The sequence below is a fragment of the Ambystoma mexicanum genome, chromosome 3q (genome assembly GCF_040938575.1).
Source record: "Ambystoma mexicanum isolate Mex_15411 chromosome 3q, UKY_AmexF1_1, whole genome shotgun sequence".
NCBI classification, from domain to species: domain Eukaryota; kingdom Metazoa; phylum Chordata; class Amphibia; order Caudata; family Ambystomatidae; genus Ambystoma; species Ambystoma mexicanum.
Genome location: NC_090926.1, coordinates 1,220,852,759 through 1,220,869,614, shown reverse-complemented (window position 1 = coordinate 1,220,869,614; position 16,856 = coordinate 1,220,852,759). Strand labels below are relative to the sequence as shown.

The 16,856-nt window shown below is 44.4% G+C and overlaps 1 protein-coding gene across 2 annotated transcripts in view; it reads left to right on the top strand.

The window, feature by feature from the left end:
• The first annotated feature begins 229 nt into the window (after positions 1-229).
• The window catches only part of HOOK2 (hook microtubule tethering protein 2), a 595,676-nt gene continuing 579,049 nt past the window's right edge, over positions 230-16,856 (top strand). For both annotated transcript variants that reach the window (XM_069604124.1, XM_069604123.1), the window contains exon 1: positions 230-382. In XM_069604124.1, the coding sequence (XP_069460225.1) occupies positions 338-382 (45 nt within the window). In that variant the 5' untranslated portion in view covers positions 230-337. The remainder of the gene's footprint in view (positions 383-16,856) is intronic.

The following is a 16,856-nucleotide window of genomic DNA, read 5'->3' as shown; positions in this document are numbered from 1 at the left end:
TATCAGGTGTACAGAGAGGGGCTCAGGTTTTTGGGCAAGTGATCTATGTGGAAAGTCAAGGCCTGTGCCAGCTCTGGCTCGCGAGATCTCTACCTTCCCGCACCTGTGGGTGACGTGGCCAGCTCGCGCGCGAGGATAAGGCGTGCATCGCAAGGAACACACAGTGCTGCACTCACGTGACGAGGAGGACACGCACGTTACCAGGGTCCTTTTCTCTAAAAGGAAACAACAACCACCACCGCCGTACGGAAGCCTCAGAGGGACCAGCGAAGTAGAGTTTTGTCGAAGTGTTTTTTTTTTGCCACCTGGAGGCTCGAGCAACCCTCCCGAAGACCTTATGAGCATGGACAGAGACGAGCTGTGCGGGTCCCTTCTGACCTGGGTGAGTCCTGAGGGGACCAGTGGTGTGAGGCACCGGTAGAATGAACGTGCGAGACATGGCAGCTACTGTACCTGCCGAGGGGCAGAGTTGACCGCCTTGTTCCTTCTGCAGGGGGTGTTGGGTTGCAATACCTGCACCCCTCCCCCCGCAGGTGTGACTACTGAAGTAGTACGACTTGCAAGCATGCCTTCTCTCCGTGTGCCAGTTGGTGAATGCTGGAACACCTGCCCCCCTCTTTACCTGCTGGATTTGGCGAGGGGCTTGATACATATGGCCACCTTTCAGCGGTTACCGAGCATAGGGGTGGGGGTTCAAAGCATTTGTTTTTTACCTGCTGAGGGGTACATAATACATGGTCTGCATTTCCCAATGCACTTGTTGGGGGTCTGGTGGTCCAATAGTCTTGCACCTGCTCTCGTTCCTGTCACTCCACCTGTAACGCCGGAGCTCTGTAGGCTTCAAATAAGGGAAGGAATGGATAACACACCTGCCCGTGCATCAACGTGGTGAATGCCAAGTCCTGCCTCGTGTGTAACTGCTAGGGTAGAGATGTGTGCCAGTGCAGAACGTCTCCCACATACCACTGCCCCATGTATGCAGATAGTAGGTGGACATACATTGCATGCTTCCCATACACCTATCTTTGGGGACCCTGTTAGGTAAGAATTGATGTATTAACACTGTGTGAGACTACACAACACTTATCTTCTTGGTATTGGGTAACCCACCTTTTGGTATAGGCCTTCACTGCACACATTGGTAGTATGACTGAGCAGCCAGGACTGACTGAGCAGCCATGTCTATCTCAAGAGGGGTACATGTGAGCTGTAGCCTCTCAGTGGGTGGCTTCTTTTCTCAAAAATAGCTTCAGATTTAGCTGAAGCAGACACAATCCCGATTGAGTATGGAGTCCCACAAGGAGCAAGTCTTTCGCCCTGTTTTTATAATATCTTTACTGTCCCCTTTTTCTCTATGCTGGTGCATGAAAACATCGGGTTCACTTATTTCGCAGATGATACCCAATGTATCATTCCCCTTACGGGAGACCACACACAAGATGAAGAGTGTATAAACAAAGTCTACACCTGTATCGAGAATAGGATGGTACAAAATGGACTGGTGCTTAACAGAACTCATGGTTGTGGGATCCCCAAATCGGATCTTAAAACTTGACCCCAGGTACAGCAAAATTCAGCTTGGTGAAGTTAAACTAGACACACTTAAAAAAGTTAAGTCGCTAGGGGTGATTCTTGATCAACACCTCTCTATGGATGTTCATATGGGAAGTGTTGTATCAGGGGCAGCCTACTATCTAAAACTCTTCACTCACCTCGGACCTATAATTTCTCAGGCCAACGTCGAAACACTAGCGAGAGCCATAGTAGGCTCAAAAATTGAGTACTGTTGCAGTCTGCTGACTGGTATCAGCAAAAGGGAGATTAATTGGCTGCAAGTTATCCAAAATGGTGCTCTGAGGGTGGTCACAGGCCTCTCCAGGCAGGACCATGTTACACCAGCAAGAAGAGCACTACACTGGCTACACGTAGAGGCTAGAATCCAGTACTGCCTTATGCTCCTAACATTCAAGAGCCTTCTGGGCATTATGCCCCGCTACATCAACAAACTCATTCTGCCTAAGTGTTCTCCTCGCTTTCTCAGGTCTCAGGATACTAATATGCTCTTAATTCCTAAAAGCAAATCTCTGAAAGTGGAAAGGAGTGCATTTGCCACAGCAGCCCCTATTGCCTGGAATCGCCTTCCCCTGGACCTTAGATTGGAACCGATTCTCGAGGCCTTCAAAATAAAGTTAAAAACATGGCTCTTTGAAGAAAGCTCAGTTGAATCCTCGGTTCTCTCCCCCAGGTTTTTCTGCGCATATTTTTAAAATTTGTTTTTTTTTTTTTTTGTTTTTTTTTTTGTCTCGTCCGCGCCCTCATGCCCACGGGTTCATTGCTGCGCAGTAAAAATGCAATTAAGTAAAGCAATGAAATTTGTAAATCCATGGAACCAAATCACACTTACTCAGGATAAAAGTTATACATTGTTATTTATTTAGGTAATATCAATTAAGTTTTAAATGTGCATTCGTTAAAAAGGCAATTTTTGTAACAAGGTAAATATACTTTAAAATCACTTTTCAGAATTGGGCTAAGTTAGTGGATAATCTTTGGAAATGCTTCTTACACAATTCCTCCATGCTGAGGTGACTTCATTCACAAGGACAGTAATGGCATTTATGTATCACACTAGTTATATTTTGCAGATTCTGAGGTTGCAGAAACTAAAAGCTGTTAGGCAAAGTTTGAATGCAGTACCCTCTGGGAACACTACAAACAACTATGACTACAGGTATAGGCAACCCAACCTTTGGTATAAGCTTGTACTACACGATTTTGGTAGTATGTTGAGTAGCCAGGCTTATCTCAAGAGTGGAAATGGGAGCTGTAGTGGAGCTGCACAAAGATTCACTGTTACAGGTGTTCAAATAAACTTGCACTCAAGGATTCTTGCATAACAATTAATGTATTTGTTATAAAGCCTTCTTCCGAAGGGTGCAATAGAATAGTAACACACAAATGTACTTCAATACCTTACACTTTAGTTTCTGAATCAGACAAGGCCCTTTTGGGATAGCCCACAGACACAACCTACACCCACAGGAGACTTCAGTAACACGGTTGCTGGGGACATTAATACCTTACAGTTGGCATTCAGAATACTCTTGGTAAAAGGCAAAGGTTATTAGAACACAAGAGATCACAAATACTCTTAAGCGGTGGAGGTACTCTTAAAGTTCACTAGAAGACTCATTCAATTAAAATAGGCTAAGCCAAAGTCAATGGGCAAAAGTCTTGGATAGGATAAAGGACTTCTGGTAAGTAATGGAAAAGTCTTTGCACAAGTTCTTAGGAGTCTTTGATGAAAAGAATCAAATGTAGGTCCACAAGCTGATTAGACATGGGAGTTGTGGAAGTTACAAGCACTTCTACAGTAAGAGGTAAGTTCTTAGACTTATTTTATAGTACCTTAGTGAAGAAGAAAAGATGCAGCTGATGACCTCTGTTCCTGCGCAGCTCTGCAGATCTCACTGTTCCTGGGCCTCAGTCGTGGGAACAAGAGGGAGGACATCGGGGGACTCTTGCACTGGCACCGTCAAAAACTGCCAACCGGCAAACTTTACTTTCAGTGGCTGTTTTGCATTTCAGCTCTTTGCGGTACAGCAAATGGCAATACGCGTGGTTCCTGGCTGTCCAGGTGGACTGTCCTCACTTCTGGGGATTTGCACTCTGCTGAGGGGGCTCCGGCTTGGTCAGTCCTGCTTTGTGTGAGTCCGGAGGATCTTCCAAAAACTTTAGGCCATCTTAAAAGTAACGCACATAATCTGCTGTCCCTCTCCCTGGCTATTCGGTTCCTGCAGCAACTGTGAGTAAATTCAACCAGCTCCTAGATGGGTGTCCAGGTGGCTTAATCAACTTTGGAGTTGATTGGTCCCACCAACTCAAAGGGAGAAGTCGTCCTTGCAGGGGCTTCTCTGCCGATGCAAACTTGGCAAGTAGTCACTGCAGCAGGGCTTCACCGGGCAAACCAAGCGTCCTCTTCAAGCGCTTCTTCGTTTCCTTCGTCCAGTGGTAGTCTCTGCCTTCCAAGCCAAAAGACTCACCTTTTATTCAGTTCTCTCCCTTCATTCCAGCCTAGCTGTCGCTCACCCAGCAGGGTGGCTGTCCTTGCCGGACAGCCATCCAGCCAGTCGCCACAAAGTGCATTTGGGTCTCCTAGGAGACTAAGCACAAGGAGTTTCGTGCACCTCCCTCACTTGATGCCTACCCCAGACACTCTGGAGCCAGAGACGGGTTTCACTCCTGTAGGCTGCAAAAGGTGAATGAACAAAGAGACCAAACCTGGTTTGACGCGCCGAGAAAAATTCTAGAAGGACCTTTCGACAGACATGGTGAAAAACAAAGACCGGGGACCGTTTTAGAAAGGATGGCCAGGCACCATTTTGAAAAAGATGGCGCCCGCGGTTAACGTTACCGGGTCCGCGAACGGTGGCGATAAGTGCAAACCCTGGTAGTTCAAAACGAAACCACTGCCACCAGCCAGTGAATTATGGAAAGGGTAACATAAAAAATGTTAAATGAGTATTTAGACACCGGGGATACTAAGTAACCCCTCCAGCACTCTATTGTAAGATAGGGTGTGCTGCGTCTAGTAAGTACAATGCTAAGTAAAGCCAATTTCACTTTACTGCTCTGGGAAACAGTAGTTTATCCCAGAGAAGGTATTTAAACCTTGGGAAATCTAAAGGATTTCCCTGTGCCTCTGCACTGAAGGTGCTGTGTGACACAATTGCAAAAGATGATGCCTATGGAGTTTGTTAGACTCCATAACCAAAAAGAAACAGAGATACAATTCACACAAAAATACGCGAGTGGGGGGGAAAAAAGGTCACTCTCCAGGTTAAAAAAAATCAATTCCTCAAAATCCAGCAAAGTTGCTGGGGTCTCTAAGGTGGAGGGTATTAGCACATTCATGAGAATTTTCCCTAACCAAGGTGTAAGGAAGGAAAAGGTTAAACAGGTTCTCAGTATATGTGGGAACACTTATATCGTCCAATGAAATCTAGACAAGCCTTTCCCAGCAGCAACAGTCTAAACAATTTACCACCTATGAGGGACAAACCATATCAAAGTCAATGAGCTAGAAGTGTCTCCAGGGAACGAGGACACACAATCAATTGAGCACAGTCTGTGAAGCTGACTTCTTAGAATAAAAGTATTGCACTAAGTTAGAGAATTTGTAGATAAATCACTAGTAGGGTCACACGCTGTTAAGCCTGTGAGAAAGCAGAGTTGCAATCAATTCTAAAGGTAAGCCACTGCAAGTCTCAACTGAGAACAGCACAGCTCAAAGACGATGAGGTAAGTACCTCTGCTTTGAAGAAGAGTGGTCCAGCTGGATTCTATCCTGTTGCAGCGATGCTGATCTTGGGTTCCTGAGCCTCAGTCGTGGGGACAAGAGGGAGGACGTCTGGAAGGCTCCTGCGGCAGCACTTTGAAGGTCATCGGCAGCTACAGACTCTTTTGTTCAGCTGCACTTCACGGTTTCAGCGCTTAGTAAATGGCACTGTTGCGGATCTCGGATACCGGTTGGGCTTCCTTCACTCCTTGGGATTTGAGCTCTGGTCATCCTGCTTCTGGAGGGCCCCTAGAAGACTCCTGCAGCTTGTAGCCGGATTTCAGATGTTGCACTTGGATTTCCTGACCCCTGGCACTCTGTTCTTGCAGCAGCAAAGAAGTACAGCCAGTCGGAGAAGATGCTCCAGTGGAGTTCGTCTCAGGGTTAGTTGTTACCACTAACCCAAGGGAAGATGTCGTCCCTTCCGGAGCTTCTCTGTCAAATTGAAAGAGTTTCAGCACAGCAGCAGGGCTTCACTGGGTAATTCAAAGGTCCAGGAGGATGCAGCAAGCTTAGTTCAAAATTTTTTCGTCGGGTGTTTCTCCCAGTGGTCCACTCTGACTATAGTCTCAAAATCCTCGACTTTTGGTGTTTCCCATTCGTGCACAGCCTAGGTTGTCAATCACGCAGCAGGGTGGTTGTCCTGAAAGGACAACTAGCCAGCCAATCAGGACTGGTTGCATTCAGGCATTACTGGAGACAAGGACAGGGGAGTTTAGGGAACCTCCCTTACATCCTGCCTTTTCAGACACACTGGAGCCAGAGGTGGGCTTCAGAGCTGAAGCCCACCAAAGGCACAACGAACAAAGAGCTGCACACGACCAGGAAAGACCTCCCAAACAAAATAAATGGTGAAAAAAGAAGACTGGGGCCATTTTGACAAAATGGTCACCTGTGGGTGCTGTAGAAAAGCACAATGGTAGGAAAATTAAGACACTGCTCCCAGCCATTTACAATAGTGAGGGTAACATAAAAAATGTCACATGAGTGAGTAGGATAAGGGGCTACTAGGTAACTCCTCCCGCCCCCTCCCCAGCACTCTACATAATATGGACCTTACAAGGGAAATGGTAAGTCAATTTCACTTTACTATTCTTCGGAACTGTGGTTCACACAAGAAAAGGTTAAACATTATGAGAAATCCAAAGGGCTTTTCAGTGACACTGCACTGAAGATGTTGTGTGTCACCATGCAAAAAGTAGATCCCTATGGAGTTTCAGACTACAAAAACAGAGGAAACGCATAATCCAAATGAGGTCAAAACACACGAGAGAGTGAGAAAAAGGTCTCACTCAAACAAGTCCTAAAGTCCAGCGAAAGAGCTGGGGGTCTCTAAGGTGGAAGGGAATTAACAGCCCCCAACAGGTGTCGAGTGGCTCAATGTCTGCCCTGGAATTGGCAGGTTTCGAGTGCTCTTTGTGTCAAAACAATACGTTAATGTCCCTTCCAGCTTCACTCACTTGGATTGCTACAAGTAATCCGCTTTTTCAAAATGCGCCATGTACAGGTGAGCAACCACCATTGAAATGCTGTGATGGTGTAACACACAGGCCTGGATGTTTATAGGGTTTGTGAATGAGTGGGGTTGAGGCCCATTTGTGGTAGCACTGTGTAACGAGTAACTACGAACAGGAAGTTTGGAAGTGCATTTTGTAATGAGATTTCTTCACTAGAGAAGTGGGGCTGCGGTAGGCCTTGCATTATATGTAACTGCTGAGTAACCAACGTTCAAGGCCAAAAAGGTTAAAGGCTGGTTTGGATCAACTAGTACCTGCTTTTGTCATCTAACATCACCACTTCATTTACACTAATTTCTCAAATGTGCAGAGTTGGAGCTGTCTTTTGTCGGATTTTGCATTTTTGGCTAGTCTTGGTATTTTGGCTCACACTAGGTTGCTTCTTAATGCGACGTTGGAGTTTTATTTTACTTTAATGCATGTTGTGGAGGCTGGACTGGTGTATCTAACGCTTCACAGGGTTGGAGAGCCTGAAAAATCTGCAGTGACTGGGCACTCTGTTCCAACAAAGCCTTTAGTATCGCTGTGCTCTCCCATGACCTTGTTAAAACCTCCCCTGCCCCCCTCTCCCTCCCTGTTTTTTCCCCAGATTAGTCATTCATATCCTTATGGCTGTTAGGGTGGTCAGGAAAGGTCCTCATGATTACAAGGGGTTCATGTTGTAAGCGCTGTATTACTAACTGGGGCTGACAGCGGCAAATTGGGCGCGATGTTGCATTTTCATATGTATTAATTATTTGTTTTTCAGTTTACATGTAAACTTTTCACATTACATGAATATTAAAGACATTCAGTTATACATTTCATCAGAATAATATAAAATATAAGATACGAAATTTAAAAAAACTAATTTGCAATATTTAAACACTAGATCATCTAATCAGTCACACAAATTATTCAATATCCAATGATCAATAAGAATTGTATACACCTACAATATTCTCAATATATATATATTCAGTTTTCCAAGTTTTACAAACTCCTTACCATTCTATTGTTTTGAAAATGGTGACCTGTTACTGATTATATATAGTGATTCCCACAATCCTCTCTATTTTTTTGCCAGACATTCTACATTGAAATATACACTTTCATATTCTTTGTATTAATGCACTGCTGCTAAAATGCCAGATCTTTTGTTGTGTCTGGGTTACATACATAGCTACCATACAATTTAAGATACAACTCAGACAAATCTGGGCATTCAAATAATAAATGCTTAGCAGTCTCAGTGATGTCCCTGTTTTTACATATACGACACCATCGATCAATCCATGGTATTTGACTTACAGTCCCCGTAACTGACAATACCGGCAGATGATCCAATCTCAGGAGCAATATAAAGCGTCTCTCTCTTGGAGACAGAGATGGGTTCAGATACAACTGCGGCTTCTTAAAAGTATATAGCAAATATTCTCAAGCCAGTCCCATGGCTCAACACGCCTAACAAGGGCGCGTTTCTTTTTGATAATGTCATTCCCCTTACTCCGTATTCAACATATCTCCTCAAAGAGCTTTGTTTTAATTGACAAGTCGTAGATTCTTTGAGTGATACCTGTTTCATGGCCCTTAACAGACTGTTATTGGTATTGTTACTCATTGTGATATACAGTTCTACCCGTTTCTGTAACTCAATTGATTTAAATGACATAAGGCCTAACTCCAACCTGATTATGGCCAAATGGTATATCCCCCATAGTCCATGGTGAATCGATGCACCATGGCCGTAATCTGCGTAGCTCTAGTAATGCATGTTTGTTTACAAGAGGGATAATCTCCCTTATCAAATTCTACACCCAGGTATTTATACTGCGCAGTATAAGAGATCTCAAAGTCTTTGATAGTCACCCTCTGGCGAGCGATCCTCCTCTTGGCGAAAACCATCAGCTGTGTTTTTTCGCGGTTGATAATTAGGCCATTGGACTCTGCGCATGCCCATAATGCTTCCATAGGTCTACGTAGGCCACTGAAGGTGTGATCCAGGGTCACCAAATCATCTGCATAAGCCAGGAACGGGTAATGATCAGCGTCAATCGTTTTTGGGCAGTTATGAACGAACCTTACAGCAATTGGTAGGTCATGTACAAACAAATTATTTACCAGTGGGGCTGTAACACACCCTTGCTTGACCCCTCTAATTTGGATCATTTGCTTAGTCATGTTCCCTTGCAAATCTAATTTAAGAGATACACTAGTATTCTGGTGCAGTAGCCTAAGATAATATAACAGACCATCTGGGCAGCCCAGTAACTTAAGTTTGGCCCACAACTTTTCTCTAGGAATAAGATTGAAGGCTGCTTTAAAATCCACAAATGAGGCATACAGAGGGGATTGTCCTTTGATCTCGCTCTCGTACGTAATGTATCTATAATGATCAGGTTATGTGAGGTCAAATATCCACGTCTTAATCCCATTGGAATTTGCAGAGAAGACCAGACTTATCTACCCATGCCTGTAGTTGATCGAGTAATATTGATGCAAAAAGCTTGCCTGTGCAACCAAGCATGGAAAGCATTCTATAACTATCCATTTTATTGCCTTTCTTGAAAATAGGTATTAAGAAGGCAGTCTGCCATGACTGTGGTATAATGCCTTTGGCTAAAACCTTATCCAACAGGATTTTTAACAAGCCAGCCCAGAACTCTGGCTTGCTCTTAAGTGTTACATTTGCCAGGCCATTGGGCCCGGGCGCACGTGAGGATTTGAGTCTTTTAATCTTAGCTAACAACATGTCATAGGTCACTTTAAAGGGAGGTCTAAGTGGTGCAATGAGCATATCCACTTGACTGTCTTTCCTAACAAGGTCATTTCGGTTTTCCCAAAAATATTCCCACTGTTGTGCTCCTATGGGATTGAACAAGTGTGTTTTTTCCTTTTCCCCTTGCCTCTCCAAAGAGCACCCAGATATTCCTGATATTTTTGGGGCATAGTATATGGACTGTCTTCTACCAGCGATTGATCTTATCTAGATGTCTCTTTCCCCTAATAAGGGATCTACATTGGTTTTTAATAACTTTGCAGGCAGAAAGGAAGTCCTTAAGTGTTAGACATGATTTCTTTGCCAAGCGGATTTCTGATCTTCGCTCTCTTTTTACATCTCTTATATACTGATCATAAGGATTATCTTTGGAGTGATCATTTCCTATATTGCTTCCAACTGAGGTCGCATGAGTACTTGAAAATAGTGCGATCCAATGTTCCATGGCAACCATCGACATGGATCCAAACACATCATACTTGGGAACATTCTCAAATGTTACTGCCTTTGCAGCATTGATTATATTTCCTTCTGACCAGCGTATACAAGATGCAGCCTGATTTACTACCATATCACCCATTGGTTTAGGATCATGGAGAATATTATTTACTTCAAACGTGAGAGTCAATGATTTATGATCCCTCTACTCATTCGGATTGATCTTCATATCCTTTACACAGGTGGCAGCTACTGGACTTATGATAAAATAGTCCAGCGTAATTTTCCCACGTATGTTTCCCCGGGCAATCACTCATTGTTCTCCCATTCACCACTTCTAGATCCCAAATTCGAAAGAGATTCAGCCAACACTGTCCGTCTGGGTCAACTAAGGAGTGAGTCATTGAGCTCTTGGTTTTTAATGGGGAATTAGTCGAAGTCTCATTTATCCCGCCTATATGACAGTTAAAATCTCCCATAATTATAATGGCATTGTTCCCAGGGACTAATGACCACTGTGCCAAAAGTTCATGTATAGCATCTTGCAAAGACTCTCTCCAAGCTGCCCCTGGAGGGTTATAAAGATTCATCAACAATCTTCTGCAATACTTACCCCCCCGTACATCCTTCAATTTCAACAGCATCATATTGTCATTGTAACCACAAGTTTTACGACATGATTTGACCATTTGCAAAACACCAATCACTAGGCCCCCATATGGGTGGCCTTGTATCCCTTTTTTTACCATTGATTGGTAGATCTGATACCCATCTAATATCATGGGTACAGTCAACCATATTTTCTGCCGACAAAAGCAGGTATGGCTCACAATATGTGGAAGCAATCCCTCCGCAGTAAAACCCCTGCATTTCCAAGACACCATGGTATAATCTCAAGGCTTGTGCACGATGATCGCCAATGATTCTGTCATTTTCATATGTATCAAAGTGTAGATAATTATGGATGGGATATGTTACTTTAGCATTATTGTTTTTTAGTTTGCACGTGCATAGAAAGATAAAATGTCAAACCCACCAAATGTAAAAACATACATGCATGTTAATAAAAATACATGGGGGAATTTGTGAATCTCAATATAGTCGTTTTTTTTACAAATTAATGCAAACTGAACTTTGAAACGGTATTAGGAGCCAGGGGATAGATGAACAAGTAACTTCCTAACCTTCGCAATCAGAACAGCTGTAGAAAATAGCCATGCGTTTTATGGTGTGATAAGTATCATAACTAGTAGATGTAATCTCCTGATGCCCGAGAGTGTGACAGAAGGAGTTTTGTTATTTATTTTGGTCAGCAGCAAAACAGAGTAAGCCAGTGCCCAAGGCTACCCACGAGTTTCAATTGTGCGATCAAGTGCCAGTTTTATAGATTGGAACGTTTCAGTGGAATGGTGACCTGTGGAATGAGATGGTATCGCTAATCCAAAGAGAAATTATTTACCTAGCCTTCCTCATATCGCTTGAAATATTTACGCGAACCATGTGCAAATTAAAAATTAAGGCTAAAGAATTTAGGCTAGTTATTGGTAGTAATGAATTGTGTTTCAATACCAATGTTAAACCATGTGCTGACGTCATGACCTACTATGGACGAATCCCTATGAAGAGGTGTGTTATATATGATCTCAAGATGACAATTAAGATAAAACAGGCTAATGAAAACATAGGAATTGGGGAAAAGATGGGGTTCTTTGAAGAGGTTTGTGTCCACATATGTGGGGGGTGGATTGTAAAAGTATCTGGGAGTGTTTCTTACTTGTTGCAAAAATGTATATAAGATATATGAGCTGCTGTGGTTTGATACTAGAGTTAGTTTGGTCCTGCAACACCATCTAACTGCTTCCCGGATAATTGTACAATAAACTTTCTTTAAGTAAAACCATGTACTCCCTTCTTAAGTGGAGAGCCTGTTTGGGTTAAGGTGATCAAAGGCTCATCCGCACGCTATTTGTATGTTTGTGTTGTAAATGTAAATATAAGTGAGGCAACAGCAGAAAGGTTGTATTTTCTTTTGTGTAGACAAACTGACTGTCTTTGGGGTAATATTGTGGGTGAAGTCAAAGGACTGGGTCTAAAAGCTTTTAATTTATTATTTTAAATCAGAATCTTCTGAGTAAAACAGCCTGTTTTCCTGTTATTGGTATTATGTCGGGGGTATTTCGCATTAAAATGACTTCATTTATTGAAAAAAGTGAATGCATTACGTGTCATTATATTGCCAGTTAAGTCAATGGTTCCCTCCACTCTAAAATAATGGGCATTTTGGACGTGTCAGACTGCAGTAAATGGTACACGTGAAAGGGTGCATCCATGAACTTGGTACATAGTTTTATGTATTTGATTTACCCTCTTCTCCCCTCCCGACAAGTGTTGTGCATTTGGTTTGCATTCTTGGTCCCCGCATCAAATTTCTTATGAGACTGTAGTATCGGTGTCTTCCATTTGAAGGAATCTGATGTTTTTTTTTTTTTAAATGACTGAGACACCTCATTTAATTGTGTGCATTTCGCAGTTAACCAATCATGCTAATGATGATCTGATTATGATAATGCAGGGCTACCTATGCCCCCCAAATGTTAACTTCGAGAGTTGTATGAGCTATGTGTTCTTGTTGTTCTGCTTTTATAACGTACCACCCAATCACCGTTTATGAGATTCTATTGTTAATAATGTCATGTTCTATATCTTGTCTATGGTGGCTATACTTGAACTCCTATCACTGATCTCGAAACAGATGAGGGGGGTGCTAAGGTAAGTCGAACGCAGGGTTTTCACCTGATGCCACCCAAGGCCCATCATCTCCTGGCTAAGGCCAACACCAAGCCCTCTTGTCACTCCACTCCCCCAAAAAAGTTCCCATACTCCGGCAGGGAACTTTGTCGCACCACCTATAAACCCAAAGACAGCGAAGCGTACAAATGTCAGTATTAGGGGTACTGTAAACAGTCACTACAAATTAAGTATGTCTTCAAATGTAAACCTACTCCCTCACAGTATCGATGAACCTTTACTTGCCCAAATACACTGTATGTGAGTGGGATAAGATGTTGGTTCGATGGAGAGAGCTCCCCATGTCAGCTCTGTGGTTTGTAGTAGATGGGGAGGAGGGGGGGGTCTGGGGACAGGGTTGTACTAACAGGCACTTGGCTATAGTGTGCATAGGGGCTGCTGTATGTAGTGGTAATAGTTTGGAAATTGGCTAACTTAATTGTGGAGGCTGTGGTGAACAAGACAGTGGAATCAGACTTGGGATCGACATTTCAAGGATGTTAAACTCAAAAGAAAATGCCCATCTATTCCTCCTGCTAATAGCTGGTTTCCCTACCTATAAAACTAAACTAAGGGTGCTCGACGGTCATAAAAAAATAAAAGTAGTCCTTGATCCGACCCTTGCCACTATCTGGCTTTACCACTGTGGAAAAAACTTAACTACATTTGGGCTATGTCTGGCCTACTGTTCTTTGGGTCTCTCTCGGAAGATGGTTTACAGTTCACATGAAAATGGTTCAGAAAAGTGTTCTCAGCCCTCTTGTTAGCCTCTTCAAATAGACTTGTCAATCTTCAGTTACATTAAATCTCTCGTTTGTTACATAGAGGAATCTTTTCCTTATTCCTTTGCCACCACTTTCTCTTGATTCTATAATTTGTGAAGGTTGATTGAAACCTACAGGATCCCTACTCCTTCAGTTTTTGTCAAAGTCACTTGTTTCTGGAAGGCTCTCCAGGCCCCTGTAGCTTTCAAGTTTTCTCAACCTATCTGGTTGTATGTGTTTCTTGCTCGGGTTCATTACTCTGGTTTATATGGTTCCCGTAGCCCTCCTTGTCGGTTTCTGTCTCTTTCTTGCTTTCCGCTCATGTCCCTCCAGCCTGGGCGGCAACCCTGGTACCTTTATCCTTCTGCAATGCTCCAGTGGGGTGGTGACCTATCGGATTTGTTGCAATTCAACCTTTTCCATTGAGTCAGAGGTGTGTCTGATTCTGTCTCTGCCCGACTCGCCAGTCTCCGTGGTTCTCGGGTTCCAAAAGAGGATTTGTTCCTCACTTCTATCCTGGCCTCGGCATAGTGTCTTGGTTCGCTGCCGCACCCTGGTCACGCCACCGTTTAGGATGGTCCTTCTGCCACGGTCTCTCTGACGGCTATATTGCTTTCCCCAGTGCTGGCGTTTATGCTGGCTCTGTGGTGTAGCGCGGCTCCGCCCCTCCCACAATCTCTGCACGCCAGAGGCTGGCCTCTGCATGGGACCCTTCTCCATTCAAGATTCCTCATCCCTTTGTTCTCACCACCGTACTTAAAAGGGGATTGTTGCTTTTTGTCAGTTGCTGAGTTAAAGGGAATGCCAGTATTGCACTGAGCCAATGAATTAAAAGCAATGTCCATATTTGTTTGGTGCAGAACAAGTAACATCCAGTGTTCTTCATAGGTAATTTCTGGGGTCGGGAGAGCCGTACCTGGGGTCCGCGGGCCTCCAGCTCTCGGAAGGCCTTAACTTCTTCCAATGTCCCAAAGAAGTCGAGGCCCACACAAGGAACAACGGGTTACTGCTGTTTTATGATAGCAAACGAGCAGGGATAACATACATGGAGCAAAATCCAGTCCAAGCACATCTCCTTGATTTTTGGGCTCGCAGGCCCCCTTTTTTATATCGTTGTGACATCACATTTAGCGTCACTTACCGAAATCCATCCCCCAAACCTAACGCCACTCTGGGTTGGCTCCCGCAGTGGTAGGTCCAGTATAGAGACATATAGGGTGCATGGTTATTGGTGGCCACTGTCAGGTGGTGTGCTTGGATCGTCCCTAAAAATTGCTACCTGAGAAATGTTACATTTGACCCCCTGATGATTGGCTGGAGATTCTGGCCGCCAGCCCCTATCCCCAGTGTCCCCATTGGTCAGGCCGCGAGCCCCCAGGCCTGGGGCCACCATTGATCCCAGGCCACAAGACACCTGCTCTCGTACAATGTGTATCGACAAGGTGTGACTATGTGACAGTGTGTAACAATGGGGTCTTTGCTAATGCCATGAGAGCAGCCCAGTCACAGCGCATGTTGTAGATGCATTGTTGCAAGGCTCAGTCCCAGACGTGAGACAGCTTCAGCTTCCAGGCCTTGGCATCAGTTCAGGTCGGCCGGATCACGTGTGAGGAGACCGCTGGTGAGGCCGATTTACTTTGCTTTGTATTTTAGTTTGGCATATTCACTTCTGTAACTGGGCTCATTGTGGCACAGTGAATGAGGAATGTCACTTGCAACATTGTGGCCTTGACGGTGGCAGTCCCTGTCAGGGCTATTCTGCTTGCTCAGCAGCTTACAGCTTTGGGATCTCCTGAGAGATGAGTTTAGTGTGCTGGATTGGTCTGAGGCCTACTTCAGGTCCTGTTATACTTTCAACATAATTGCTCATAGGTTAAAGGCATGCAATGGGTGGTCAGGCCCCTTGAGTGCTCCTGTTCATCCATAGGGTTAATAGCGGGTAGCATCTGCAAGCCTATACATGAGCTCGTCTGGTGTCTTGTGTTTCTGCGGTGCGGTAGTGAGCCTATATGGAAAATAACAAATGTGCAGACAGTATGTGTGTCGCTGTCATCTAGCTCATAGAGCTGTACGCTTATGTTCTTCGTGTGGGTTGGTGTGTGTGTCCCAATTGTGCAGACACTGTGCTTCCTGGCTAATGCAGCTATGTAGTCATGAAGTCTCTAGCGACCTGCAGCATGGCTTACGGGAATGTCAATCGATTTGGTCCATAGAATAGTCATTGCTTGAGTTAGATAGAGCTCGTGCCATCGCGGGATTGTATGGTCGGATGGCTGGAAGCCGTTCGTGATGTGAACTTATGCTGGGAGCGGTGGGACCGGGTGCAGTCTCGTATGGTCGATGGGTATTCTGTCGGGAGTGCATCTTCCGGTTGGGGGGCTCCATCAGGAGGGAAAGGTGTCAGAACCACTCATAGATCCTTATGGATGCTATGGAAAAAACATCATCCCAGCTACTCTCAAAACAAACCAAGATGGCTGCTTTTTTTTGTTCCATTTTTCCAGTTCCAATGCATCAGTCTAGTTCTTTCCAAGATGGCGACTGCCACCTACCCGAATCTATTTAGTGCCATCAGAGCATCGAGTAGGTGCGTCGCTACTTTTCTCCCTTGTGTGCTATTTCGCTACACTCCTTGAATCACCTCTTTTACCCTTCCCACCTTTGCCATCGCCGTATTATTTCCTTCTTACCTCCTCGCAGTCCAACCACTCTGAGCATACCTTGCCTTCCTTCTCCTTCCACGGCGCTTAGCCGGTGCCTTCCCGTTCCTGTCCAGCTCTCTCCCCTCCTTGTTGCTGCCTGCAGCCGCTTCGGAATTCTACTCACGGAAGGATTTCCATTTTACCTTCAGCTTCGCAGATACAGTCTTTGGATACAGCTGCAGCATCTCTACGGCGCCCGCTAGATGTCCGTAGAGGTTCACATGATCTTCAAACGACCAATACATGTAAACGCATCCCTCACCATGCTTGCAGTAGACCCATTTTCCAACATAATTATTGGGATTCCTTGGATTCTCTCATTTCATTGATGGTGGCTACATGTCGTCTTACATTAGCTGTTGCCGTAGTCCCTCTTTCCATACGTATTATGTCTGTGTGTTGGTCATCCTCTGAGGCAGAAGTAGCTTCATCCGGATCATTTCTTCTGCAGTTTTTAGATTTTGCCATTCACACTTTAATCCCAAGTAGTGAGGCCAACCCCAGGATCAGGCCTCCCGCCAATATTTTTAAGCCATCCGTAAGCCAGAATGG